Below are 27,406 nucleotides of genomic sequence, written 5' to 3'. Positions count from 1 at the left end.
GCCTTGGCTCCAGCTCTGATCCACAAACTTTCCTAATTGTCTCTATTCCCCTTTGGTGGCTAATGTGAAGGAATGAGCAGAGGACTTCTCTACTGTAATTTAATTTACAAAGACAGACTTCACAGCAGAAATTGTCTAATTGTCCTGTTACGATGGGCTCAGAGGATGGCGGTCTTCTGTTTCAGGTACTTGGGCTACATGTGTGACCTACTTGCAGACAAGCCCTACCGCCCTCACTTCAAGCCACTCACGATCAAGGCAATCACTGTCAGCCCAATTCCCTTCTTCAATAAGCAGAGAAATGGGTGTCGCCCCTACTGTGATGTACTGATTGGAGAAACTAAAATATACTCCACATGCACGGATTTTGAACGGATGAAGTAAGTCACAATGTTGTTGCTTCTTGCATGCTGAATTCCCGTGAAAGTTAGATTCTCCCTGCTTATTGCTGGGACAAGTAGTTGTTTTTTTTTTTTAAGCCCAACGTATAGTAATCAAAGATAAGCACAATTGAATCCAAGGATTTTTCTCCTTTATACACGGTGGTACTGAGTTCTGAAGGACGGTGCTTAGGGTGTCCAGATGATAGGGGTGGGTGGGCACAGAGGACCTGGACATTTAAAAAAGAGACTCGGTGATTTGGGTAGATGATTGTCCTAGTTACTTTAAATTGATGTGCTAAGACACCATGACCAAGACAACTTATGGAAAAAGAGTTTATTGGGGGCTTATGGTTTCAGATGGTGAGTTCCTCATGTGGGGGGATAGAGGCAGGCAGGCAGGCAGGTATGGTACTGAGACCTCACATCTTGACACGGCAATCAGGAGGCAGATGTAGCCAACTGGGAATAGAGTGGGTGTCTGAATCCTCAAACCCACCCCTAGCTATGCACCTCCTCCATTAAAGTCACACATCAGCCTTCCCAAACTGTCTACCAACTGGGACCAGCTATTCAAACATTGCCAATGGAGGCCATTCTCATTCAAACCACCATAATGATATACTCAAAGTACATATATAATCTAAAAGAAGAAGAGGCACCAGTGGAAGGTCCTTGGGGTTTAGGAGACTAGGGAGTGACTGGTAACACAACATAGACTTAGTTGGCAATAGGTTACTTTAGGAGTTAGAATTCTAGACCCTGGGAGAGTATAACATTCCTTTCTCTATTCTGACTTTGGTGATTTTACTGTGTAAGGTGTGTTAAGGAAAGCAAGATCTGTCCAGGAGTCCAGATGAGATGGAGAGAGAAGGCCTACATTGGATCAGTGCTCTACCAGCTCAGAAAGTTTGCATCTAGTTCACACTGGCTGCATTCCTACCTTTGCACAAGACAGGAAGTAATTTCTTGGTGCAAGCCTGGACAAGCATGTCCCTTAGAGTCACAAAGATGCATTCCTGTGTCTACGATAGTACCAGACTAAATGCTTTCGTGTCTCTTACGATCTCTGTTTAAAGAGAATACCGAGTCCAAGATGGGAAAATCTTCATCCCCCTGAACATCACAGCCCAAGGCGATGTCATTGTTTCTATGTACCACCTGCGGTCAACCATTGGGAGCCGGCTGCAGGCCAAGGTAAGCGCTCAGTGGGACTCAGACTATGAGCCCACTTGAATTTGTAATGGCAGTACTACTGGGTCTTTTCTCTGGCATTTTGGGCTTGATTGCCTTGTGAGTTTAGAGTGAGAAGGACCCTTAACACCTGCTGATGATGTCTTCCTCATCACTGCGGGAGGGAATGGAGACCGAGGCAGGTTGTGACTTATACACAGTCATGGGGAGACAGCCCCAGAACCTCAACAAAGCACATTCCTGAGAACCTGAGTCTTTCTTTTAGGGGATTACTATGAAGCAAGAGATTTTAATTAAACATGTGTATAGTTAGAACTTTTTTCCCCGAGAGATGGCTCAGTAGGTAAAGGTGTTGCCACCAAGCCCGATGGCCTGAGTTCGGGTTTCAGAATGCCTCCCCCAAGAGCAGTGATTTTTAGTGGGTTCAAAAGATACTGCTACTGTTAGAATTCTCTTACTTAAGAATGTTTTCTTTGCCACTAAAAGAAACCTTGACCCACTAGCAGTCACCACCCATCCCTCCTTCCCTGCTTGCCTTCTGACCACTGTGAATCCTTTTTTCTGTTTCTGAAGACTTTCTTATTTGGGAACATTTCATATAAATGGAATCATACAATATGTGGTCTATGCCGGCTGACTTTTCTCACCATTGTAATATATTGGAGGTTTATTTGTGTTTTTAGCATGTATCAATATTTCATTCCTAGTAAAGTAATGTTCCATTGAATGGATATACCACATTTATTGATTCTATTCTTTGGTTATTAGGAAAGATGTTGCAAAAATTATATATAATTTTTCTCTGTAGCTTTGGAGCCTGTCCTGGAACTAGCTCTTATAGACCAGGCTGGCCTTGAACTCACAGAGATCCGCCTGCCTCTGCCTTCTGGATTAAAGGCGTGCACCACCACTGCCTGGCGCAAGTAACTATATCTTAATTAATCAAATATTTGCTAAGATCACATATTACACCCATTGTTTTAGATTAACAAGAGTAATATTGTATTTTTAGCTTTCCAAAACTGATCTGAGGAGGGGTCAGGTCAAGCATGTATGAACATCCACTCTGCTGTATCACTGGGGCACTGCCATTAGGACAGTTTGCTTTAGATAGTGGCGGCCAAGCAGAGTGTGGAGGCGGGCCTTGAAGGATGAGTTTGTCAGGTAGGAGAAGGACACCCTGGGAAGACAGAATATACAAGAACATGGGACCTTGGAGGGTAAGGAATTGATTTGCTCTCCTGGAGAAGAGAAGCTAGAAACGAAGCTGGGAATACATTTAATATTCATATTCCACAAAGCATCCGATAAAGAAACAATGGAAGGTACTGGCTCCCCAAACCTGGTCTTTGGTGTAGACTCCCTTCTTCCTACTGATTGTGCTTCTTGCATATGTGTTTTTAGGTGACCAACACACAGATATTCCAGCTCCAGTTTCATTCTGGATTTATACCACTGGACACTACAGTTTTAAAGTTCACCAAGTAAGTGCTCTGTGGACCTGCCGTCTTCACCAGCACAGCTAGAAAGCCCTGAGAGCCTGTAGCAGCATGTGTCACCTCCAAAGTCCCACACTGCGGACTGTTGAGCACAGAAAGGCTGCAAGCATTTGAAATCTTTCAGTTGAGTGTAGTTGATCTTAAGAAGTGCGTATGGGGGGGGGAGCCTAGGGAGATGGCTCAGTGGTTAAGAGCCCTGGCTGCTTTTTTAGAGGTCCTGAGTTCAATTCCCAGCAAGCACATGGTAGCTCACAACCATCTATAGTGGGATCTGATGGCCTCTTCTGGCATAAGGGCACACAGGCAGATAGAGCACTCATATATATATATAAAGTAAATAAATAAATCTTTTTTTTTTTTTTAAAGAAATGTATATGGATCACAGAGTTAATTAGAAAGACTTAAAGTTCCCTGTTAGGGAACAACGATTTCTATCCTTTGTGTTTGTGGATGCTTATGCCCAACAGGAATGGCAGTTGAATTTATAGAATAGCATAGACAGTGGTTCCTTATCAGGGGTGTCTGCCTAGAGCACTGTAAAAGAGTTTTGGGGAGCCCAGCTGTACCAAATATTGACCTGTGGTTGCTATAACGTAATGTGGTTAGGGATCTCAGGGTGTGACTGAATCTGGGGTGGTGGGGGTTGCTGGAGTCAGGAGACAGGGAGCTAAGAAGGATTCAAGGGTCCAGGCTGAGAAGGTGGCTTTGGGTCCATCTCATTATTTTGATGACCCGTTTAGCTGGCCAGTGCGTGCCGGCCAGATGTCTCAACCCTGCTCACAGTGCTTTCACTAGTGTGCTTGGTAACAGCCAGACAATTTGGGCAAGTGTTAGTCTGTTTTTTTTCTGGAGAGGAAACTGAGGCATAGCAGAGTGAAGGAACACCTGGTTAGTGGCTGAGTCTACCTAGAAGTGAGTTTCAGGCTGGACTCTTCCGTGTGGGCCGAGCCTCGTGCTGAGCAACCTGCTGATGGCACTGCGCATGCTGTGTTTTTCTTTCCATTAGACCCGAGTTGGACGCATGTGATGTACCAGAAAAATATCCTCAGCTGTTCCAAGTGACACTGGATATAGAAGTGCAGCCCCAAGACAAAGTGATCGACTTGACTCCCCCATGGGAGCACTACTGCTCAAAAGATGTGAACCCCAGCATCCTCTTTTCCTCTCAGCAGGAACATCAAGACACTCTGGCCTTAGGAGGTATGAGTCACGGCTGGTTTGGGTTTTCCGGATGAAGCCTCTGGGTTGCTTACTGCGTTACTTTGTTCCCTACGTTAAGGTGAAGCTGTGTGACCTTTTGTCTTACAGGTCAGGCTACAGCAGATCTCCCTCCAGACCATCCCAGGAATGTCGGGCAAGGTGGCTTCTTTGCCTCCCTCTGTTGGCAAGGTATGGTAAAGCCTCTAAGTTAGGATGACTGGGTGATTATGTGACTAAGTTGTCTGGTGGTTTTATTAAGACACTTCTTGAAGCAATCTTAATTTCTCCCTTATTTCAGACCTTTCCCTTCATTTGTTTTTCAAATCAGGCAACTTGCCTACTTTCACGTCCATGAGTGTTCAGACGAACCAGAAAGCCAGTGTAGGCTAAATTCTACCTCCTGGGTTTGCAGTTTTTCCACATTTTCCAAGACTGATGAAGTGTGACGTGTTCTAAGATCTCTCCTTAGGCAGTTGGCAGCTCAGAAAGACTAACAAAGAGTTGCCTGCCTTCAGGCAAATATTCTAAAGAGATAAAGTCGAGTGCTGTCTCAGGCACCGCACCTCTAGCAAGGCAGGATGGGTCTTGCCCTGGCGTGGTGAAGGCGGTCACCTGGCCCGTATCTCAGCTAGTTGCTTCAGCAATATTAATCCAGACAGGAATCTCCCACTGTGCTGTTTTGTCCCCACAGCTGGTGACATTTCCAGGCCCCTTCACAGCCTAGCACTTTACATTACTGTCTTGAGGAGACAGCCATGGGCATTCTAGTGTGTACACTGGCCATTCTTGCTTTGCAGTTTGCAGAAGTTAGCTACCAAGTGTGGTACAAAACCAACCGGTCATGACTGTGTGTGAAAGGGGTGGGGATTCAGCTTCAGAGGTGGCCTAGGCAACGTTTTCTTGATTGACCTTCCTCTGATGTGTGAACGTAGCACAGTATTCCTACATCCTGTAGACGTTTTCAGTGTTAGTTAGAACATATTCATCTGGGTCCTTTGGGTTAAAGGTTTGCTTATGGAATTTCCTTTTGAACAAGGCAACGAGAGCTTCTCAGACTTGGAAGCCCAGCCGAACCTGACTTGCAGATGGATTGTCAGCCCCTTCTTGGTCCTTATCTTGCATCTTTCTCCCAGCAACTGCTTCTAATAAAACATTACTCTCACCTTCCCATTGCCATGCTAATATGTAGAAATAATTTCTGCATGTGTCAGAACAGATGACGTAGTGGTTACGAACACCTGATGTTTCTGCAGAGGACCCTCTGTCACGCCAATTGCAGGAGATCTGAGGTCCTCTTCTTGCCTCCAGAGGCACACACATGATACACACACATATAGACAGGCACTCACACGTAAAATACTTTTTAAAAGAATCTCTGTTTTTAGCACAGGTGCACTCTCTTATCTGCTTGGGGCTTTTACGTTTTGCAAAGGTATATTAAACATATTACATAACATTGCCAGTGGCATCTCAGATGACAGCCTGCAATCAAACATGAATGTTTCTGCAGTGGGACATATAAGTAAATAGGAACTTGTGTGAGGCAGCAGAAGCCTGCAGGTACCTTCATCTACCCATTCTGAGCATGCTCTCCTGCTGAGCTCGCTCCACTAAACTTAGATCAACCTAGCCTTTCCCACAGATGTGCATGTTTCAGAGTTGGGGTTCACAAGTGTGAACCAGCCCCCCATTCAGATTGTGTGTCTGTCTGGTGTGAGATAACCAAGTGCTATCTATGGAAGATGGTCTCGAGCAGGGCCTGGAAAGGCGCAGAGAAGCCTTCCATTTCTCCCCAGCGGAAGTGTCTTTCCTAAGCCGGTTTTGTGGGGGAAATATCTCCTTTCAGGATGGTGGGAGGACTGTGAGGCCGAGCCCTTGAATTTGCTTCTTAGGGTGTGTTGCTTCTGCTTCAGGTCGTGTGGAGAAACAGAGGGCAGAGAGAGGTGTCCGCAAAGGACTAGGTGTTACTGGCATTTTCTGTAGTACCCCATGTAGTGTCTGGAAATCCACTTGCTATTGATCTGAGTTCTTTTTGTTATTATCGGATGTAATTCTTACAGCATCCCATGCAGTGTGTAGTATTTATTATCCCTGTTTTGCTGAGGAGGAAACCAAGACACAGAGAAGTAAAGTTACTTGCTCAATGTTACACCGCCAGTGAGGGGTGGAGCTGGGTTCCATCCTAGGCCGGCCGGATCCAGAGTTTTCCCTCTTAGTCCTTATGTTATATTGCCTTGCAGATGGTGGACAAACAGCTGAGAATGACCTGAAATTAAACAGTTATTGCATTGGGAGGGGTCTAAAAGCATTGTTTGCTCAGAGCTGGTCCATCTTCTTTTTCTGGAACAATGTGCAAACCTCACCTGCGGTCGGTCATCCAATCATTTATCTGCACATTGGCCTCTCTTAGATCAGAAATCAGAAAAGGCGTTCTGCGAGGAGGACCACGCTGCCCTGGTGAATCAGGAAAGTGAGCAGTCGGATGATGAACTCCTGACCCTCTCGAGCCCCCACGGCAACGCCAATGGAGACAAGCCTCACGGAGCCAAGAAGCCCAGCAAGGAGCAGGAGCCAGCAGCCCCTCCTCCCCCGGAAGAGGTGGACCTCCTGGGCCTGGAAGGGTCCGATGTGAGCAGGAACTTCTCCCCGCTGGCAGCGCCTCCCAGCAATTCGGAACTGCTGAGTGACCTGTTTGGGGGTGGAGGTGCCACAGGTCCTGCCCAGGCAGGGCAGGCTGGGGTAGAAGATGTCTTTCATCCTAGTGGACCCGCGTCAGCGCAATCCACACCACGCCGCGCCGCCACCTCCGCCTCTGCGTCACCAACCCTAAGAGTGGGAGAAGGTAATTTTCCCATATTTCTCTGTTATCCCAGACTTCGGGAATAACTTTTGGGCGGGCCAAGCACATAGAACTGAAATGTCTTAGTTAGCTGAACTTTTCCGGTTTCTTTGAAAGTTCCTTGGGAGAGCGTACGGAAAATACAAAAATTGTCCATTTTGGTAGAAAGGTGTAGGGATATATTTGTACCCCATACTCTTTTTTTATTTACATTTTTTTATTTTTTGAGAACTTCGTACATGGGTACTATATTTGCATCATTTCCCCCTTTCCCCTCCCTCTTCCATCTCCTCCCATACCCCCTCTCAAAATCATAATTTCTCCTTTCTTAATTATTATTGCTACATCAGTATCAACCTACTGAGCCCTTTAAGAGTTGCTCATATGTGCTTAGGACTGACTTACTGAAATTGGCTAACCTCTCAGGGAGCTCATCCCTGGGAGAAAAATAGTCTCCCTAGCTCCACAGCCATTGATTTTCTGTAGCTCTCCGCCTGCCTAGGGGTGGAGCCTTGTAAAATTTCCTCTGTCTGTGCTGCGTGTCCCCTGGTGCTGTCACTGCGCAGGTCTTGTTTAACCAGCCGTATTGTTGAGATGTCGCTGGTGCGGCTTTCCTGAAACATCCAGAAGACACTGTCTCGCAGCAGGCATCCTGATCCTCTGGCTTAACTCCATCCTCTTAATTTCCTTTTCTCCAGACTTGAGCCTTGAGTGTCCTTTAGTTACTTCTGCTTGGGGATGAAGATGGATGAGCTGTTATCTACTACAGCAGCTGATAGTTGTGTGATACTCGCCGCTTGCCAGATATAGAATACACGATTAAACATGACTCCGTTCTTATAAAAATCTGGAGACAGATGCTATCATTGTCTCTACTTCGTAGTTGAGGAAATAGAAGCTTCCAGTTTTAATTATCAGCATGTGTTCAAACAGCTGGGAATTGATGGGGCTGGGGTCCCAGCTTGACCTGTGGACTCGGAGCTCACCCTCAGGCCTCCAGTAACACTTTTTGGAATTCTAGTTTTCTGGATATACCCCGGCTGTCCTGAAAAGTGTTTGGTTACATCAGGATATGCTTGAGGGGCTCAGGCTAGCAGCATGGCTGGGGAGAGAAGGGCGGCTGGTCTTCGTAAGGAGTCTGAGCCTTACATACTCAGTTTCACCTGACACACCACCGCAGACTTCCTTTTCCGGGTCAGCTACAGCATGAACATTTGCAAGAGGATGTAGCTGGGTACCAGAGATTCATTACGACTTCAGAATAACCAGCACAGACCAGCTCCCCATGACTGTCACGGTTAAGAAGATGCTGCATTAGGAAGGGTAAAGAGATGAGTCGTACCCACCTAGGCTTGGGGAATGCTATCCTTCACCCTTTCTGGGCTCTGGGCTGGTCTTGGCTTGTGAAGTTCTGCTGGATGCCTCCTTTGTGAGAAGGGGAACAGATTACAGAGCTCAAGTGCAGAGTTCCCATTGGTGGTGGCTGGGTGGGAACCTGGGCGATGGTAGCGCACACATTTAATCCCAGCACTCAGGAGGCAGAGGCAGGCTGATTTCTGTGAATTCAAGGCCAGCCTGGTCCACAAAATGAGTTCCAGGACAGCTTGGCTGTTACATAGAGAAATGCTGTCTGGAGACATCGCCCCCCTCAAAAAAAAAAATTAATTTGGTCATTTGTGGTGGCATATGCTTTTACCACAGCATTTAGGAGGCAGAGGCAGGTGGATCTTTATCAGTTTCAGGCCAGCCTGGGCTACACAGGGAGTTCCAAGCCAGCCAGGACTACATAGTAAGACCCTGTCTCAAAAAAACAAAACAAAACAGTGAAAACCCTCTTACTTTGCTTAGTTGGGGACAGTACCCATGGGTATAAAGGTAAAGACTAACTCTTGAGTTTTCAGCACCTTTCATCTTTGGTTCTGAGAATTTCTAGAATAAGGTGATATGAAAAGTGCTTTGGCAATCTAAGTCTTTCCTATCTTCTCCACTGGTTAGCATCAATTAGAATCTGATGGGCTGACCCGTTGTCCTCTTCCGGTCACCCTGCTAACCCCAGTGTTCTTTTGTCAGAGAGCATTTGCGTCTTGGGCTCCACTGTCTGAAACGGTGCAAGTACTGCCACAAGAAACTGACCTGCTGCCCCACGGTGTTGGGAGCGCCTTATGCCAGTGACGTCATAACTGTGAACTTGTGAGCCACATGCCCCACTACATTGTGGCAGTGGGAAGTGTTTGTTCGCTGGTTTGGTCCTCAGGTTCTATTTCTAGAACGGGTCAGCCCCGCTCCACGAAGCAGGCTGTCCTCGGCTTGGCGCCTACCGATTTGGAAGTGACATCTCACTTTAGGTAGCTCAGGGAGGTTTTGGTTCTTGCTCAACAGTGAGAAATCAGAGGGCAGTTGTCTCCATGCAGCTCAGTGTTTGGTAGGCATCCTGTTCATTTCATGACAAACGCTTGTGGAGATTACCTGGAGCCGGAAGATTTGAATGGGGGTCTAGTATAGTGTTTCCTGGACTTGAACAAGGGCAAGTTTCTGGTCCTCAGTTTCACAAGGGTTGAGTGAAGGTGACAGGGAGAGACTGAGATGCCCCCCCCTCCACCAAGGTCTTCTCTGCAACACAGTAGAGCCCTAGGAAGCCTCACTATTGTTGGCAACCAGGGCCTTCAACATTCCTAGTTTCCACCCAGCTTTCTCTAGCTCCTAGCAGGCTGTTGAGTCAGTGTTTTAGAAATGCTTGATCCCGTGGACTCAAGAGAATGCAGCTTCGCTCTCATTTTATTCTGTTTTTAGCTTTCAAGTGAGCTGAAGGTCACTTGGGAACAAAGTTAAAGAAAGACCTACTTAGTGGGGTTGGCCTTTTCTTTTGGCATGGCTCTTATATAACTCAGGCTGAGCTTGAACTCACTGTGTAACCCAAGATGACCTTGAACTTCTGATCCTCCCACTTCCACCTTCTAAACGCTGGGATTACAGGCGTGTACCATCTTGCCTAGTCTTTTGTGGTTCTGGGGATCAAACCCAAGGCTTCATGTATGATGGGCAAGCACTCTACCAACTGAGCTATACTCCTAGTCCAGTCGGTGGGGTTTCTGCTATTTGTCTTTATAGCAATGCTCCCTGCCTGTTTTCTCCCATTAATTCCTTTTACGTAAACACTCATTTGTCATCGAACCTGTACCTAGTTTGGGCAGTTCATGGATTCATCTGTGTTGATCTTGTCTTCTAGCTAGTCTCTAGCTATGATTTGCTGCTCTTATGTTATCAAAATCTGTCTTGAGGAGATGACTAATTGAGCAAAACAGCTTACCACACAGTGTCAGACCCTGTGTCTGAACCCCCAGAACCCACATAAAAGCTGGACATGTGTGTATGAACATCTGTAATCCCAGCACTTCTGCAAGGGGATGGGAAGTAAAGGAAGACAACCCCAGAAGCTTCAGGCTGGCTAGCCAGATGCATGCAGCAGGAAAACAAGACAGTCTCAAGCAAGGCAGAAAATGAGGATAGATACCTGTACTCTATGGTGTCCTGGACATGCACACACACACACATACGCACAATATACACCAAACTCTCTCTCTCTCTCTCTCTCTCTCTCTCTCTCTCTCTCTCTCTCTCTCTCTCACACACACACACACACACACACACACACACACACACACACGATATACACCATATATACAGACAATACATCCCCACATACACTATATACTCCCACATGATACACATCACACACACACTAATACACACCACACACTCCTAACCCCCTAGCCACACACGCATACACACACACACACATACATACACATGCACATGTACACACAGGATTTATAAAAGTTACTTGGATCCTCATTTAAAGTTATGACTTTTCTAATAAGTCCAGTCTCTTCCATCTACATGGGTGGGATGGTTCCTGTCGTGTTGTGATCCACTGTTAGTTCTGGAGGAAGTTCTAAGTCTAGGAAGGGGTGAGAGAGGTCAGGAGGCAAGCTTCAGCCTGGTCTTTCAAGTGTTTGACAAGGTAGCAGCGGCAGCCCTTCGGTAGCTATACAGCAATGAACTGGCAGGATTAAGAAATGCATTTTCCCTTTGTTTTCTAGGTACCACCTTTGACCCTTTTGGAGCCCCTGCTAAGCCACCAGGTCAGGATTTGCTGGGCTCCTTTCTGAACACATCCAATGCTTCTAGCGACCCTTTTCTGCAGCCCACGAGAAGTCCTTCCCCTACAGTGTATGGTAGGAAAGTGTTTTCTATGGCACTTAATGGAATAATGGAGTGGTTTTTCATAAGACAACGCAGAGTACTGAGATGTAAATGCATCTGTGTGTGTGTGTGTGTGCACACACACGTGGGTGTGTATGTGTGTGTAAAGCCTTTAGAAACTGAAAATTTATTAACATATTTAAAAACTCTTACCGAAAGAGACTCATTTAACATTTAACTCGGTTTCACTATGGTCTTGAAAGCACTGGGCTGTGGGTTTCTGCTTATTTTTACTCTAGAGTTGCACACCCAGAATCATAAGGCATCACTGATTATAACATATGTTATCACTCTGTGTACCAGTAAAAAAGAAAAAAATGTTCCCACTTCAAATCATTTGGAAGCTATGTCCTAGTTACAGAGATCTTTGAAATATAAGAAAGTTGGCTTCCTAAGTTAGTAAAATATGATGTTAGCATTCCATAAAGTTATCAGTTGTCAGAGCAGAGTTTGGGACACGCCACTCGGATGTATGGGGACATGTCTGTCTAATGTGACAGCTTCTAGCTGTGCGTGGCTACAGTGCACTCGAGACATGGTTACTTCGACTTGAAATGTGCTCCACGCATAAAGCAAACACAAATCCCGAAGTTTACTGCACGATCAAAGAATACAAGCCATCTTAATATTTTTATAGCAGTCACTCATTAGCCTATCATCTGGGCTATCTGCTCAATAACTTAACATCGTATTTTGCTGATTTAAGAATCCTGTTTTTCCACATTTCAGATTCAGGGGTGATGATTAATGTTATCACTGTTTTCTCTTTTACATGTAATCCAGGCCACCTAGGAGTTCATAATGGCTCCTTATTTCACCCAACATAAGAGCCAGCACTGTGTGCCCTGCTCATGGCCTGTGTGTACCCATGAGGATATACCATCCTCATGCCTTGGGCCTCTTTCCCAGTGTTCCTCTGTACTATCTTTATTCCAGCCCTTTGGGTTCTCTCTCTCTCTCTCTCTCTCTCTCTCTCTCTCTCTCTCTCTGCTTCATTTTTATCCTGATGGATATAAGACAAACATAAAATGTTAAGAAAACCAGACAGCAAATGTTGACAAAGCTGTCTACTTTTGATCTTTTCTCATGGGTTGCTATGGAGCCAGAGCAGGGAAAAGCAGAAAGGAAAGAGCCATCGTCACTGATAATGGTGTGTGCTTTTTAATTAATAGGAAGGTACGTGAGCTATTGACAGTAGGCAAGCACAGGAGATGACTGGGAAGCCTGGAATGCTGACCCTGGTGCCTTGGGTCCTTTGTGTGTGTGTGTGAGATGTGTGTAGTGGGATGTGTGTGTCTGTGTATGTAGTGTGGTGTGTGTGTGTGTGTGAGTGTGTGGTATGATGTGTGTGTCTGTATACAGTGTGGTGTATGTGTAGTATGAATGCATGTGTGTGTATGTAGTGTGATGTGTATAGTGTATGTGTGTGTAATGTGGTGTGTGTGTCTGTATGTAGTGTGGTGTGTGTAATGTGGTGTGTGTGTCTGTATGTAGTGTGGTGTGCGTGTGTGTGTGTGTGTTCTCAGTCCCACTTGTAATGCTAGTTTAGTGACTGAGGTCTACCTGCCGATGTTTATGTCCAGGCTGTAGGGAGGACCCTTTCCTGCCACAGCACATTTTATCTCATCTCTGCTCAGAACTTCTTAGAGGTCAGAATGATCTCTCTTGAAGCTCTAATGGGTTTCTTTTTGAGTGACAGTAGACACGTATCTGCCAACAGCATAGTGGGAGATACATTGTGTTTGCCCAGTTAGTGTTCAGAATGCTCCTCCTTCTCAATCCCTGCCACAGCCGAGGAAAAAACAAGATCCCAGTTCTGAGTGGCCTGTACTTGGGTGCCCTTGTCAAGGCTAAGCTAAGCTGGGCTGAGTTTAAGGATATTTTCCCTCTTTCTGCGTGGCCCAGAATGTTAAGTGGGGTGCACAAAGATGAATAAGACAGTTCTTGCATTCAAGGAACTCAGCATTAAATGAGGACAGACATGTGCACACTTATAATTCCAAGTGGGTGGATATGGAGGTAACAGAAGGTGAGCCAGAGAACGAACTGAGAAAACCTAGGGTTTTTACCCAGCTTTCATGAGCATGCGCAGATGAAAGCTGAACATATTCCTGTTGCAGAGTGGGGTAAAGCCTGGGAGGAGGAACGAATCCATTAGACATTGAGAAACCATGCAGACTGGAGAAGACAGCTTTGTCCTGTGCCAACTCAGACCGGCGGACTCCCAGCCGTCCTGTTCTCATTCATCTTCTCTCTATTTGCAGCTTCGAGCACACCTGCTGTGAACATCCAGCCAGATGTTGCTGGAGGTTGGGACTGGCATACCAAACCAGGTAAGGGCCAGCAGGTTATTTTTGTACACAAGTGACCAGTAGCAAATGCATGGTCCTTCACCCAAGATGAGGTGGATACTTGGAATATTATAGTCCACTGTGTGGTTGATTATTCCTAATGATCTATATTCTAGCAGCACTTTTCCCAATGCACTTGATGACATAATATATATTATATGAATTATATATTATATTTTTATAAATAGATATTATATATACTACATATAGTTATATATATTTAACTTGTAAAAGTAAACTGCAATATGTCTTGTAAATAAATAATTTACAATATAATATATAAATAAAATATACAATATATTATAAAGATATATATCTATGGTTTGACTTCACAAGATCATCTACTTTGGGCTGGAGAGATGGCTCAGTGGTTAAGAGCATTGCCTGCTCTTCCAAAGGTCCTGAGTTCAATTCCCAGCAACCACATAGTGGCTCATAACCATCTGTAATGAGGTCTGGTGCCCTCTTCTGGCCTTCAGGCATATATACAGACAGAATATTGTATATATAATAAATCAATAAATATTAAAAAAAAGATCATCTACTTTATATCTGTCTCAACAATATAATTAGATGCATCTGAATTGGTCCTACCACTTAGAATCTCCTGGGTTTTTTTCTTCAAATACTTAGTTTTTGACAAATGTCCATCCTGACAGGTCTAAGGTAATATCTCATTGCTTCCATGATTCACATTTCCCCTAAGAATCAGTGACGGTGGTGATTTGAATAAGAATGACCTCTGCAGGCTCCTCTATTTGAGTAATTGATCCCAGTTGGCAGAACTGTTTGAGAAGGGGGTGGTGTGTCACTGGAAGTGGGCTTGAGGTTTCCAAATGTTACCCCATTCCCAGTTAGCTTTCTGTGCCCCATGCTTGTGGATAATGTATAAGTGACGGTCACATATCCCCACAGTGATGGCTGTGAACTCTGAAACTGTGAGCCCCAGTAAGCCGTTTCTTCTCTAAGTTGCCTTGGTCTAGGTGTCCCATCACAGCAATAGAAAAGTAACTAAGACAGCAATGTTGAGAATCTTTTTATGTGTTCTAATCATTTGCAAGTCTTCTTTGGAGAGAAGTCCTTGGCCTATTTTTAAATCAAGTTATTTGCCAATTTATAATTAAGTCGTAGTATATATATATATATATATATATATATATATATATATATATATATATTTCCTGGCTCAAGCTCCTTATCAGAATAATGGTTGGCAAATATTGTATACTTTACTTTCTTTGTTGACTATTTCTTTGTCACACAGGTTTTTCTAGTTCAATTTGTCTACATTTTGCTTTTATTGCCTGTGACTTTGAATTTTTTTTTTTTTTTGACACTCTCTGCTCTTGCAGTGGACCTCCATTAGATTCCTGGCACCCACATGGTGGCTCATAACTGTCTGTAATTCTAGTTCCAAGGGACTGATGCCCTCTTCTGGTCCCTGTGGTATTGCAGACACATAGTGCACAGACTTATTTACAGGCAAAACATCCATACACATAATATAAGATACTAATAAAAAAAATTTAAGTTAAAAATGTTACAGTTGGAAGATGACAAGCAGGATCCCAGGACGACAGGGGTAGTACAGATAAAGCCTGACTCCTGATCTCTGAAGAGAGAGAAAGTCAGGAAATAACATGCATGGCCAGAGAAGAGCAGATGCCTGACCCATGTCTTACCCTCGCTTTGGGTCACCACTCACCTCAACCAGAGTAACAGCATCTCGGGACCTCGCACACATTTTCACGCTCTATCCTAATTTGTCTTAGGGTTAGCCGAGCAGGTGATCTGAAACCCCAACTCTCAGCATCCTGCCTCGGGGAGCTAACTCATTTTCAAGGGTCTCCATTCCTTCCCAGGGGGTTTTGGAATGGGAAGCAAATCAGCCGCCACCAGCCCAACAGGCTCATCACACGGCACCCCTACCCATCAGAGCAAGCCGCAGACTCTGGATCCCTTCGCTGACCTGGGGACGCTAGGTATGAACTTACCAGATTAAGATCTGAGTAATATTTGATGCTAATGTCCACCGTGGCAGGGACAGCGCCACAGCGCCACACTGCTATAGGGGTGACATAGGATTCATATCTTGAATATGCAAAGAATTAAAAAAAATCTATACATAAAATAAAGCAGACTCAGTAAATGGACCAAATAAAAATGAACAGATTTCAAAAGATAAGGTAAAAATACCCAATAAAAGATGTGGAAATACGTTCAATCCCACGAGGCATCAGAGGAAGTAAATTTAAAATGGCATACATTGCATCCTAAGCAAAATGACTATCATTAAGAAGACAAATACAAGCAAATGCTGGTGAGAATATGAACAAAAGGGAACTTTGGACATCACTGGTGGGAATATAAACTAGTGGTCACTGTGGAAGATGGTGTGGCAGGTTCTAGAAAAGAAAAAACAACCGCGTATCGTCCATTGTAAACTTCTCTCATTGTGTCAATGAGCTGATATTTTACTGCAAGGATCCCCCTGCTTCTCTCTCTCCCTCTCCTTCCCTCTTCCTCCCTCCTTATCCCCATCCTGCCCTCCTTCCATCTCTCTCTCCCTCCCTCTTTCTGTCTCCCTATTTTCTTCCCTCCTTCTTCTCCCTCCTTCTCTTTCTCATCCATCTACCTATTCTTTCTGCCTCTCTGTCTGTCTGTGTGTGTATGTATATATGTATGCATGTGTCTGTCTGTCTCCATCCATTTACTTTGTTTATCTGTCTATTATTGTCACTCATTGCTATCATCAGGATGGACTAAAAATGGGTTCTTTTGGTTCAGTGGGTTATCATCCACTTCTAACGTTATTTATTTTGCCATTCTTCCTGTCATTGGCTTGTTTTTTGGAATAGTTTGCCTTCTATGTCTTTTTCACTCAGTTCTATCAAGTGAAAGACAGGCACCCCTACATGAAACAGAGGGATGTTCAGGCATTTCCTGAGCTTCCTACACACAGCTGTAGCTGTCATCTTTTTGTAAGGTGTCTGCATTCATTCCTCTGGGGGATAAAATTAAAAACCAAGATTTGTGTACTAAGGATAATCATTGGTGGCCTGTTATTTCTTTCCCTTCCAGGAGAAAGGTTTCTTGTTATGTGTGTGCACGTGTGTGTGCATACATGCGGGTGTCTCTCTGTGTGTATACAGTTACTCCACCTCCCTGAGTTCTTCCTTGCCTTCTCCTAGTCCTCCTTGCATTCCTCGGATTGCAGTTTATGATTAGACAACATTGCTAGTTTCAGAGTGGCAAACCTCTATCGCCACCAACAAGGAACCTGCACGCACAACTTGAGTTTGTTGTTACTTTGGAAATGCAGCAATATTTATAAGCCAAAATTTGGGCTCATTAGATGAGTTTTCTGAGAATAAGAAGTAAGCATCCAAAAAAATACAGCACTAACTCAGAAAAAAAAAAAAACAAAAACAAGACAGAGGCCTCGACTGAACCAGTTCTAATGCAAACATCGTTGCCTGACTCCTCACTGTGTATTCCGATGTAACTGGCCTACACGCAGCTGTGTCGGGAAGGAAGCCTGGTGAGGTCCAGCAGCTCCCTTCTGGGGTACACAGCGGCTCTTTGAAAGGAGCTAGCGACTGAAGAAGTTCACCTTTGATCTGAGATCACTTAGCCAGAGTTCAGGAATGGGAGAGGGTGACAATGGTGGCTTCTATGTGTGGGCAGAGAAAGGAGTCCAGTCAGAGGGGAGGGAATAGCTAAGATGACTGCTTGTCGGATGGCCCGGGCCCTGTGGAGATAGGGGTGGGAGAAGTGGGGTTGGGAAGGTAAGGCCCACCCAAGAAAGACCTCAGAACTGCTTTACTGTACCTTGTGTGCCAATCCAGGAAGTGGTTAGTTTTGTCTTTTAGGAAGACAGTCTGAATTCAGTAATGGTGGAAACCATTTGCCATTTCATAGAGGTAACAAGTAGAAGTGGGTGGTGGGTCAAAAGAGACGATGAAAGATGGGGGGTTTTTAATCCTCTCAGACTTGCTAGGAGGTCCTAGAGAGAGACCGCCTCCATTTTCAGCCAGTAAGCTTCAGTTTCCTCATCTGCTGGGTATTTGTGATTACATGCCCTCCGCTAAGCACTCTGGATGCAATGCTGACTGGCGGCAGACAGCATTCCTTCCCACGGGACCCTACAGCATGGTAGGAGAGAGAAATGTTAATCAGAGATAGAATATCCACTGTGTAGGTGCTATGCTAGGTGAGACATCGAATGAGAGGTTTCCTAGATGATTGTGATGCACAGCCAAGGTTGAAAACTGTGCCTTCTTCAGCTCTTGTGGGATGGCTGTGATCCGGGCCTGGCAGCTATGCTGTCTTTTGGGCAGCTCACTGCTTCGATAGCATCAGTATATAGAATTGTTGTTGCATGTAAACATGACTTACTTTGCCAAGTTAGATGTTACAAAGCCACACAACGTTGACAGGCCCCAGGAGAGCGGTATCAGCACCCACCACTTCATTGCTGGGTCCACAGCCTGGCGTGTACAAGATGCTCAAAGTGGTTCCTAAATGAACGGACACGTGATGGCTGTAGTGGGAATCTGGAAGATGCCTTTAGTTCATAGGTGTTTTTCTTATGTGTAGGAAATACATCAAATGTCAAAATGATAAACAGATGTATTTAGAATCAAGTGAGCATTCTTAAAATATAAAATGAAGCCACAATACAGAATGAATGCCTAGCCTTACATATATGTTGATGTGCTAGGGACAAAAGGGTCCAGGGGGCCCCTGAAGAGGGCTTCTTGTTGTATGTTGTCAAATGACAGCGGCAAGCAGAAGCTGCTGGTGTTGGCTGCGTTCCAGGTTGAGGCAGGAGGATGGTGGCCAGCCTGGCATACATAGGGAGTTTTAGACCATGTAGGTTACATAGTAAGACCTTGCCTCAGAAAGTGGGGTGGTGACAGAGAATGACAGGGGCAGTGATATGATAGCGTGACAGCCCTCAAATATTGTGTTCTATGGCCACATGCTTATTGAGTCCCTTACAGTGTGTCATACGTGTGGTTGGCCTTGTTTTGTGACGTGTAGTGTACCTGAGTTCTCCTGGTTGGTTTTTGTTCATGTGAAGAAATGAACGAGGCAAGGATACTACCTAAAAGTGCCACTGGGCTAATTAAGAAAATAATGGCTATGCAGACACGCCTGCGATTTCTTTACCTCTTAGGGAGGTGAATTCTGTTACCACCCAAAGACCACTGAAATCATTTCCAGCAATGCCTCGGGACACGAGTTTGAAGCCACTGCAAAGATCCTTACCGCCTCTCTCCCTTTTCCTCCATAGGTAGCTCTTCCTTTGCCAGCAAACCTACCACACCAACTGGACTAGGCGGAGGGTTTCCACCTCTCAGCTCACCGCAGAAAGCATCCCCCCAGCCGATGGGTGGAGGGTGGCAGCAGCCCGCGGGCTATAACTGGCAGCAGGCTCAGCCTAAGCCGCCATCCGGTATGCCTCACTCCTCCCCGCAGAACCGACCCAATTACAACGTGAGCTTCTCAGCTATGCCTGCGGGACAGAGCGAACGTGGGAAAGGATCTTCTAATTTGGGTGAGGATGATGAAATGAAACTGATGTCGGGTGACCTGCCCGTGATGTCACACTGCTGGGGACGTTGTTATGTCTGAAGGAGACCAAAACCAATCCTATTGTTTATGAGACTGTCTTAAGAGCTGGAGAGATATCAGGTGATCCACACCCCCAGTACTGTGTGTGGAGCGCCTGGGTCTACCATGACCCCATGTAGGTGTCATGTGACTGTGGCTCACTTGGTCTTTCCTTCCCCATGCTGGAGTAGGAAGGAAGACATTTGTCATAGGTTTTTGAACCTAGCATAGCACTTGCTGTATTGTAAATCTTTATACATGTTGATTGGACGGATAAATGGAACAGAGAACTATAGCCTTTGGAAGAAAGAAAGTATTCTTAGGAGAAAAGGATTAGAACCTGTCAAAATCACATTAGGTTTTCTTCTTGGATTGCTATGAGAAAGCTGGTTGGTAGATTCCTGAGTTTGAGGGCACCTGTGATGGTGCCACTGCCTAGGACTGGAAGATGTCCTAGACTGAATTAAAAACAAAACGTATTTTTAAAGATTTATCGTATTATATATGTACGGATATTAATTATGTGTATGTATGTATGCCATGTACATGCCTGTTGTCCAAGGAAGTCAGAAAGGGCTTCAGATTCCATGGAACTGGAGTTATAGGTAGTTATGGACCACATTGTAAGTGCTGGGAATCGAACCAAGGTCCTCTGTCACGGCAGCAAATGCTCCTAACTGCTGAGCTGTCTCCCTAGCCCCACTAAATGAGATTCTTGCCATTGAGATAAAAATAGTATCTATTACGATTGAGTTTGTCAGATAGTGTCAGTGCACTTGGCATCTCAGTTAATTTGATGATTCCCTTTGAGGAACATGGATAAAGGTGACCCTCTTTCTACACGGTGGTTAACATGTATTGAGAGTGTACTACATGCAGGGGTATCCCAGGCAGTTCCATGTGTATCTTCAAAACCAATCCTCTGTTACAGACACGGAACTGTGAGGTAGCTCTCTAAAGTAATTTCTCAATTTCTTGAAACTTGTGAGAGCCGGGACTTGACTCCCAGTCGTTTGGCACCGCTGTTATTTCCAGCTGCCCACAACCCCAGTGTTGCTCACAGCACCGCTGTGATGGAAATGCATGTGCTGAGAACGTATGACGTCATGTTTATCCTATCGTTAGCAGGGAGATCCTCTGGGCAATTCTGTTGAGCCGCATGGCATCCCTTCATTTTTGTTTTGAGTAGATAGAGGGTGAGTGTCTCCTAGGAGCACTTAATTTTGGTGTGCACACATGTGAATGTGGCTTTTTTAGAATATAGATGGCAGAACTTTCCCAGCCGGGAACAAAAATACCTTGGGTTGATTACTACCGACCACGTGGGCTGTTGTGGTTTTGTTCAGCTTTGTTTTCAAATGAACACTGAGATAACCAGGCATGCTTTTAGCTCTTTCTCATGACAACACTGTATTGTTAACACCATCCTCATTCTCTAGATTAAGAAACTGAGGTATAGATACCTGCAGTGCCCCTTTGGTCATAGCTGGGTTTCAGATACATAGCATTGTTTCCAGGAAAGACCGAGAGAGATTTAGTTCCCAACCAGACTTGCAGGGGAAGGGCACTATGACCCAGTGAAGTCATCAGCTGGGTAGAGACAGGGAAGTGTTAGCAGGGAGGATGTCCAGGACTTGAATCTATGCTCTTGTCTAATCTCTGGCACCAGTTTGTTGTAATTGGGATAGAATCATGAGTATCTTTGTCTGCAAGGTTAACCTGGAGATGAAATAGGCGTTAGCGATCCCGACTCCAGTCCTGTGCTTTCCATGGACATGTTGTGTGATTCTGGACAGGCTCTTTTGGTTCCCTAGCCTTCCGTTTTCCTCACTTGTTGCACAGAGCCTTTAGTCTTCTGCACGAGGCAGGTGGGAAGAGGATGGAAGTATGAAAAGTGACTTTGGAGCCCCGTACTCCGGTGAAGTGAGGGTCTGAGCTGTTTAAGAATGAAAGTTGTGATGGTTTCCACACATTGTTTTACAGAAGGGAAACAAAAGGCTGCTGACTTTGAAGACCTGCTTTCTAGCCAAGGGTTCAATGCCCACAAAGACAAGAAGGGGCCTCGGACAATAGCTGAGATGAGAAAGGAGGAAATGGCTAAGGAAATGGATCCTGAGAAATTAAAGGTGAGTGAGCCCCTCCGTTATCCTGTAGGACAAAGGTGTGCGACGAAGTCATGTCTGTCCAATCACCTCTGTATTTGTTGCCTTTGTGTTGGTCACTAGGGACTAAATACTTGAAAGAAACAACTTGTTTTGCCTCATGGAGATTTCAGTTTATGGTGACAGGAAAGGCCTGGCTTTGTGTGCAGGGTGGCTGTTCACTTGGAAGTGGACAGGAAGGTCGGAGAGAAATACTGATGCAAGAGGGGAACAGGTAGAACCTTTGAAGGCCCACTCCAAGGGAGCTATTTCTACTAGCTAAGCCCTCTACAGGTTCCACAGTCTCCCAGAGACCATCCACTGGTGAGCAGGTGTGTAGTAAGGAGGCCGCGTGCTTGTTTCCTGACAGCCCAGACTCCCAAAATAATCACACAGAAACTATATTATTTAGATCACTGCTTGGCCAATTACTTAAGTGTATTGCTAACTAGTTCTTACATCTAGAATTAACCCATCTCCATTATTTTATATTTTACCATGAGGCTCATGGCCTACCAGCAAGGTTTCAGCATGTCTGACTCTGGCAGCGACTCCAAGGCTTTGCCCTGACTCTGCCTCCTTTCTCCCGGTCTTCAGTTTAGTTTTCCCTACCTAGCTCTATTCTTTTGCCCTATCACAGGCCAAGACAGTTTCTTTATTCATTAGCCAATAAAAACAACACATAGACAGAAGGACCTCCCACACCTCAGGTGCTCAAAACAAGAGCCTGGGGAGAACTATTTAATTTAAATCTCAACACCCCTAACGGTCCTGCCTCCTAATGCCATGCACTACTTTGAGAGTTAAAACTCAACATTGACTCCAGGGTGGGACACTGACCATATCAACTATGGAAAGCGCTTCCTTCTGGCAGTCACTGTGTTACAGTAGGTCTCTGAAGCTGTGGTTTGAAGACAGTCCTGATCTTCAATAGCAAAGTAGCTTTGGGAAGGTCTGTGCATGATGCTTAATTGTGCTAATAAACTCATTTTAGTCTGTGGTTTGGTAATACAGATTTCTTACATTTGCCCACCAGATGAACAATGATATTTGACTTTATATAGTTCAGAAGCCTTTCGATTGTAAATATGGGTCATTGGAGTTTGGTAAGAACAATTCACCATTTGTGTTTTCTGCCACCTTGAGAACTTTCTGTTGTTCTTGGTGGACTAAAACCAGGTTTCGGTTCTCTGGGGATCAGGAGAGGAATATTCCTGTGCTCAGGATTTACCATTCTGGAGACAATCTGGCATGAGATTTGTATAGACTGAGGAAAGGAGGCTAACGATGGTGAGGACCGTGACCTCTACTATACCCTCCTCCCATTTTTAAGCTAAAGAAGTTCTTAAAACAACAAACAAAACAAAACATCTGTTTTGATTCTAAAGTTCTGGTGAGAATTGGTTTGAGGGAAAGGAGAATGATTTTTTTGTTGTTGTTGTATTTTTGCACTTTAAAATAGAGGTTTGTCACTCAATGAATCCAAGTTCCTTGACTCGTTGATAAGGGAGTTCTTCACAGGTGAGGCTGTAGTGTGGACAAGTGGATGCAGATCAACCTGGAGGCAGAAGGTGGTTCTGAAGACGAATGGGGTGGGGTTATTGATGAGTACATAAAGATCAATGAGTTATGTTGCAGGACATCTGAGCACACTTTGAACCCCAAGATTGTGTTATTTTCTGGAGAAAACCTTTTTCTAGTAGTGGTGCGGCTCAGCCCTAGCACACACCTTTAATCCAAGATCTTTCCGCTTGAATATTGAAAACAGGGTTAAATAAATCAACCATAGGTCAAGCAACCAGTTGGCAAGAAGTAAACTTAGGATTATTAAGAAAAAAGCCATAGAGTAAGAGGGAGTCAGGAGGACGGACAGAGAGACACACAGGAAGTAGACGGGAGGTACACTCAGTTTGAAGAGTCTTGAGACAGTGTGGAGAAGGTGGGAGGCTCCTGGGCTGCCAGGTGAGGAGGAAGGGCAGCTGGGTGCTTTCTCTGCCTCTCTGAGCTAGCAGGCTTTCACCCCAGCACCTGGCTTCCAAAGTCTTCACTGATAAAATCCAACGATTGAGATTTTGTTAAAAACAACAGTGTTCTAAGGCTTATTTCTGCTGGAGAGCTTGAATCACTCACTGTAGGACATTAACTATGCTGAAGATCACACAGTGTCTCTAGGTTGAGCCGTCTCCCAGGGCGACTCTTCACTTTGTCTTCAGAACAACAGACTGCAGTGCTTTTGCTTCATGTCTCAGCAAATTTAAATACCAGTTGTGCACAAAAGGATCCTTCGAGACCTTCTTGAATGCAGTGAAGGACCTGTGGTTTTGCTTGCTTCTCTTGCTGTCTACTTCCATTACCACTGCTCATCAGGCAAACGGAGACAGTTTTCTATGAGAGAAAGGCGTGTTGTCTGTAAAGCCTGCGTGATCGCTTGGTTGGCACGGGATTTTCATTGCTGAGGAAGGTAGCCATCAGTAATCACAGCTGAACCGGTTGTCCACCAACACTACCCACTGAAGCCTGGCACGTGTCAAATGCTGATGCCAACTCGTGATTCCTTCTGTTTTAGTTACTTTTCTATTGCTGTGAAGAGACACTGTGACCAAGGCAACTTATATAAGAGAGCGTGTATTGGGCCTCACAGTTCCAGAGGGCTGGGTGTAATCCATGATCATCATGGCAGCGAGCCCAACAGCAGGCAGGCGTGGCTCTGGACCGGTAGCTGAGAGCTTACTTCAGATCCACAAGTGTGAAATAGGGAATGAAAGAGTTAACTGGGAATGGCATAGGCTCCATTCAAAAAAATTAAGACTCACTCTCCCTCAGTGACACGCCTTCTCTTAACAAGACCATGCTTCCTAATCCTCCCCAGGCATTTCCACCAACTGGGGATCAAGAACTCCTGTATATATATGAGATTATGGGAGCCATTCTCACCCAAACCACTGCACCTGCCATTCAATCACTTCCTTTATCACACCGTGAAGGTTGTTAGTTTGCTTAAGTGACTAAAGGGATCACGTAATAAACCTTTCGAGATGCCGGTGTTTGGTTCCTGGTCTACAGCGATAAGAAACAGCACCTTTCTGTAAACAATTCCACGTGACCGCAGGAAAAGGTATACATACAAGTTCAATAAGGTGTGAAAATATGGCCCACTTATGGTAGGGCAGGTGACATTTTTCCCCCTTGTGGTGGGAGTCAAACCCACTGAGCTACCCCCTTGCACAACGTTGGCCAGCCTACAAGGACGGTTTATTTAGTTCGTGGAACAAAGGAGGTCCGGGTGTGACCTCATGAAGTTCATATGTTAGGAGTGTATAATTAACTGTAGGAAGTCAGAGAGAAAGGAGTTCAAACCACAGAGGGGTACTCTGAGGTCCAGGAACAGGTTTTAAACAACCATGTACACCGGAAGGGTGAGGTGGGAGGTGGGGGAGTGTTCCAGCTAGAAGGGGGGGGCGCTTGTTCAGTTCTACTGAAACAGGGTAGATCTTCAGAGTCCTGGTAGACAGAAAGTGCTTGACTGTCTTAACCCTTTCCTGTTTCCCGCTTGCAGATCCTGGAGTGGATAGAAGGCAAAGAGCGAAACATCAGAGCCCTGCTCTCCACAATGCACACGGTGCTGTGGGCCGGGGAGACCAAGTGGAAGCCGGTGGGCATGGCCGACCTGGTGACACCAGAGCAAGTGAAGAAAGTGTACAGGAGGGCTGTGCTGGTGGTGCACCCCGACAAGGTGGGTAGGGCCTGCCCTGTCAGAGACTTGTCCGGTCCTTGTTTCGGGGATGAGAAGCATGGGGTAAAACAGCATGCTCACCGTTTGCTCATTGATTAAGACATTTCTTGAACAAAACTTACTATGTGGGTCATTTAAATCAGGTCTCTAAACAGATAGTCATACTTCATGAGGTTGGCGGAAAACAATCCAAGCATCCTTTACGAAGAGCAGGGCGAGCGCCTTATTCACCACGGAAATGCGGCACTCGTCAGTGACTTAGTTTTAGGGTTTACAGGTGATCTTGAACTACAATACTAAAACGAGACTGAGTACTTCAAATGAAACTGCGGTTCCTGTGGAAAGCAGTATCACGTTTAGCCGGAACCACAGGAGACGCTTTAGGGTACATTTGGAAAATGAAATATTGGTGAGGATCGACAAAATTTTTAAAATGTCAGTGTGTGTTGCCATTGATGCTTAGGGTTTGAGTAAATTCCGAGCGCTCCACAGGGTCAGAACTTGAGCTCCCTCCGGGCCGAATTCACCTCAGACTGAAGCACCCCAAAGCTGCTGTCATGTGAACGGTGGCAGATTTGTGACATGGAGTCGTGACTGTGGTGCCTTTGGGATGGCATGTTTGAAATCGTGTTCGGTTTCCACCTCTCGGCACTCCTTATGACCAAACACAATGATTTGTGGGAAACAACGTTAGTGCTTGGACTTCAATCAGTCAGAAGAGAAATCGGAGTCCAGAGAAATGGGGCAAACTGCCCTATTACGAGTCTCAAAGACCTTAACTTTATAGAAATTGGAAAAAGGAGGCTTGGAAATACAGTCAACTACGCGTAGGGCTTTCATTAACAATGAGATGTATTTTTTGCCGCCCAACAAGCCCCCTGTTTTCTCCTTACTGGTAGGTTTCTCTTAGTCTCTGTGAGTCTCCAGGGCAGTGCTTGGTAATGAAGTTCATATAGGTAGGCTGTAAAAAGAAATGTCTTAATGGAAGAACATTTTTAATTGCAATCCACATTCTTAGTGAATTTAGTATAAGTTTAATGCTAAACATCTAATTGTGCTTTCTGTTTTCTTTAGGCTACTGGGCAACCCTATGAACAATATGCAAAGATGATTTTCATGGAGCTAAACGATGCCTGGTCTGAATTTGAAAACCAAGGCCAGAAGCCCTTGTATTAATCTGTGAGCTTTTTTCTATGCTGGCTGCAGCCCTGTGTTAATGCTTAGTGTGTATCACAGTTCTGAGATTTTCACAGATGAACCAAAAATTCCAGTAATGTATTTCCAGTCCTAAACTGTTAAGTTCCTCGCGAATTCATTTCTCATGGTCAGGAATGTGAAAGTTTGGTTTCTTAAAGTCCATAGCACCGAGAGGAACTCTAGCAAGCTGACCTTGCAGAGTTAGGACGTTCCTGCTTGCCCTCTGGGAAGCCGCCTCAGCATTTTGCCTGGGGAAATGGGGCAGAGGCCACCCAAGTGGAAGGCATGACATCCATCTCATTGTCCAAGATTACGATTTATGAGTGGATGTTTTGATAATTGGATTGCGTAATGGTTTTAAGGAACTAATTTAGGGATATTTTTGTTTGCCTTTTGTTTCTAAAGGATGTAACGTGAGCAATGGATATCACCAACCGAGTATTTCTCAATGGAAATTCACTAGAGCTCTTACCTCCTTTAGAGTGTGTATTTTGCTCTAGAGAGTTAACAATGAAAGAAGGGGCTAAATGGTGGGATGTGATCTTGCAGGTCTAGGCATTACCCCTGACTTTTCCTGGATGAGCTGCAAACCCAAGCATGGGATAGCTAAAGAAACTTGGAGCTTTGAGATGTCAGAGCTCAACTTCCTGTCACAGATGTTGGGCTGCTGGCTCCCTTTCCCTTAAAAAAAAAAAAAAAAAAAAATCCGTGGTTGACTAAAGGCAAACCTCCGGACACTCCCACCACCGCCACAACTCCAAACCGGTTTGAAAGCCCCTTCTAATGGCTCCCACCTGGCTTAGTGTTCTTTCTTTTGCTTAGTCAAGAAAACCTTCTTCATGGGCGACCGTTTGTAAGGCGGGTTTGGCCCATTCACAGTTGGATGGATCTGGTGTTCTGGGGGTTTGTAAGGAGCTCTGGGTAAAGCAGAGAGGACAATGCGGAGTAGTAGTAGGGGAAGGGTTCCCTTGGGGAGAGAGCTGCAAGTGC

General features: G+C 45.1%; 1 protein-coding gene across 10 annotated transcripts in view; it reads left to right on the top strand.

The window, feature by feature from the left end:
* The window catches only part of Dnajc6 (DnaJ heat shock protein family (Hsp40) member C6), a 148,061-nt gene extending 120,924 nt beyond the window's left edge, over positions 1-27,137 (top strand). For 9 of the 10 annotated variants that reach the window (XM_050136124.1, XM_050136133.1, XM_050136132.1 and 6 more), the window contains 13 exons: positions 186-380; positions 1,460-1,577; positions 2,979-3,058; positions 4,080-4,273; positions 4,382-4,462; positions 6,684-7,115; positions 11,213-11,347; positions 13,640-13,708; positions 15,589-15,708; positions 19,026-19,289; positions 21,329-21,471; positions 25,043-25,219; positions 26,294-27,137. In XM_050136124.1, coding sequence (XP_049992081.1) covers positions 186-380; positions 1,460-1,577; positions 2,979-3,058; positions 4,080-4,273; positions 4,382-4,462; positions 6,684-7,115; positions 11,213-11,347; positions 13,640-13,708; positions 15,589-15,708; positions 19,026-19,289; positions 21,329-21,471; positions 25,043-25,219; positions 26,294-26,395 — 2,110 coding nt within the window. In that variant the 3' untranslated portion in view covers positions 26,396-27,137. The remainder of the gene's footprint in view (positions 1-185; positions 381-1,459; positions 1,578-2,978; positions 3,059-4,079; positions 4,274-4,381; positions 4,463-6,683; positions 7,116-11,212; positions 11,348-13,639; positions 13,709-15,588; positions 15,709-19,025; positions 19,290-21,328; positions 21,472-25,042; positions 25,220-26,293) is intronic. The other variant, XM_050136125.1, reaches the window with a different exon arrangement.
* The last annotated feature ends 269 nt before the right edge of the window (positions 27,138-27,406 follow it).

The sequence above is a fragment of the Alexandromys fortis genome, unplaced genomic scaffold (genome assembly GCF_014885135.2).
Source record: "Alexandromys fortis isolate MF-2015 unplaced genomic scaffold, M_Fortis_MF-2015_v1.1 scaffold_13, whole genome shotgun sequence".
NCBI classification, from domain to species: domain Eukaryota; kingdom Metazoa; phylum Chordata; class Mammalia; order Rodentia; family Cricetidae; genus Alexandromys; species Alexandromys fortis.
This window is presented reverse-complemented; position numbering and strand designations above follow the sequence as displayed.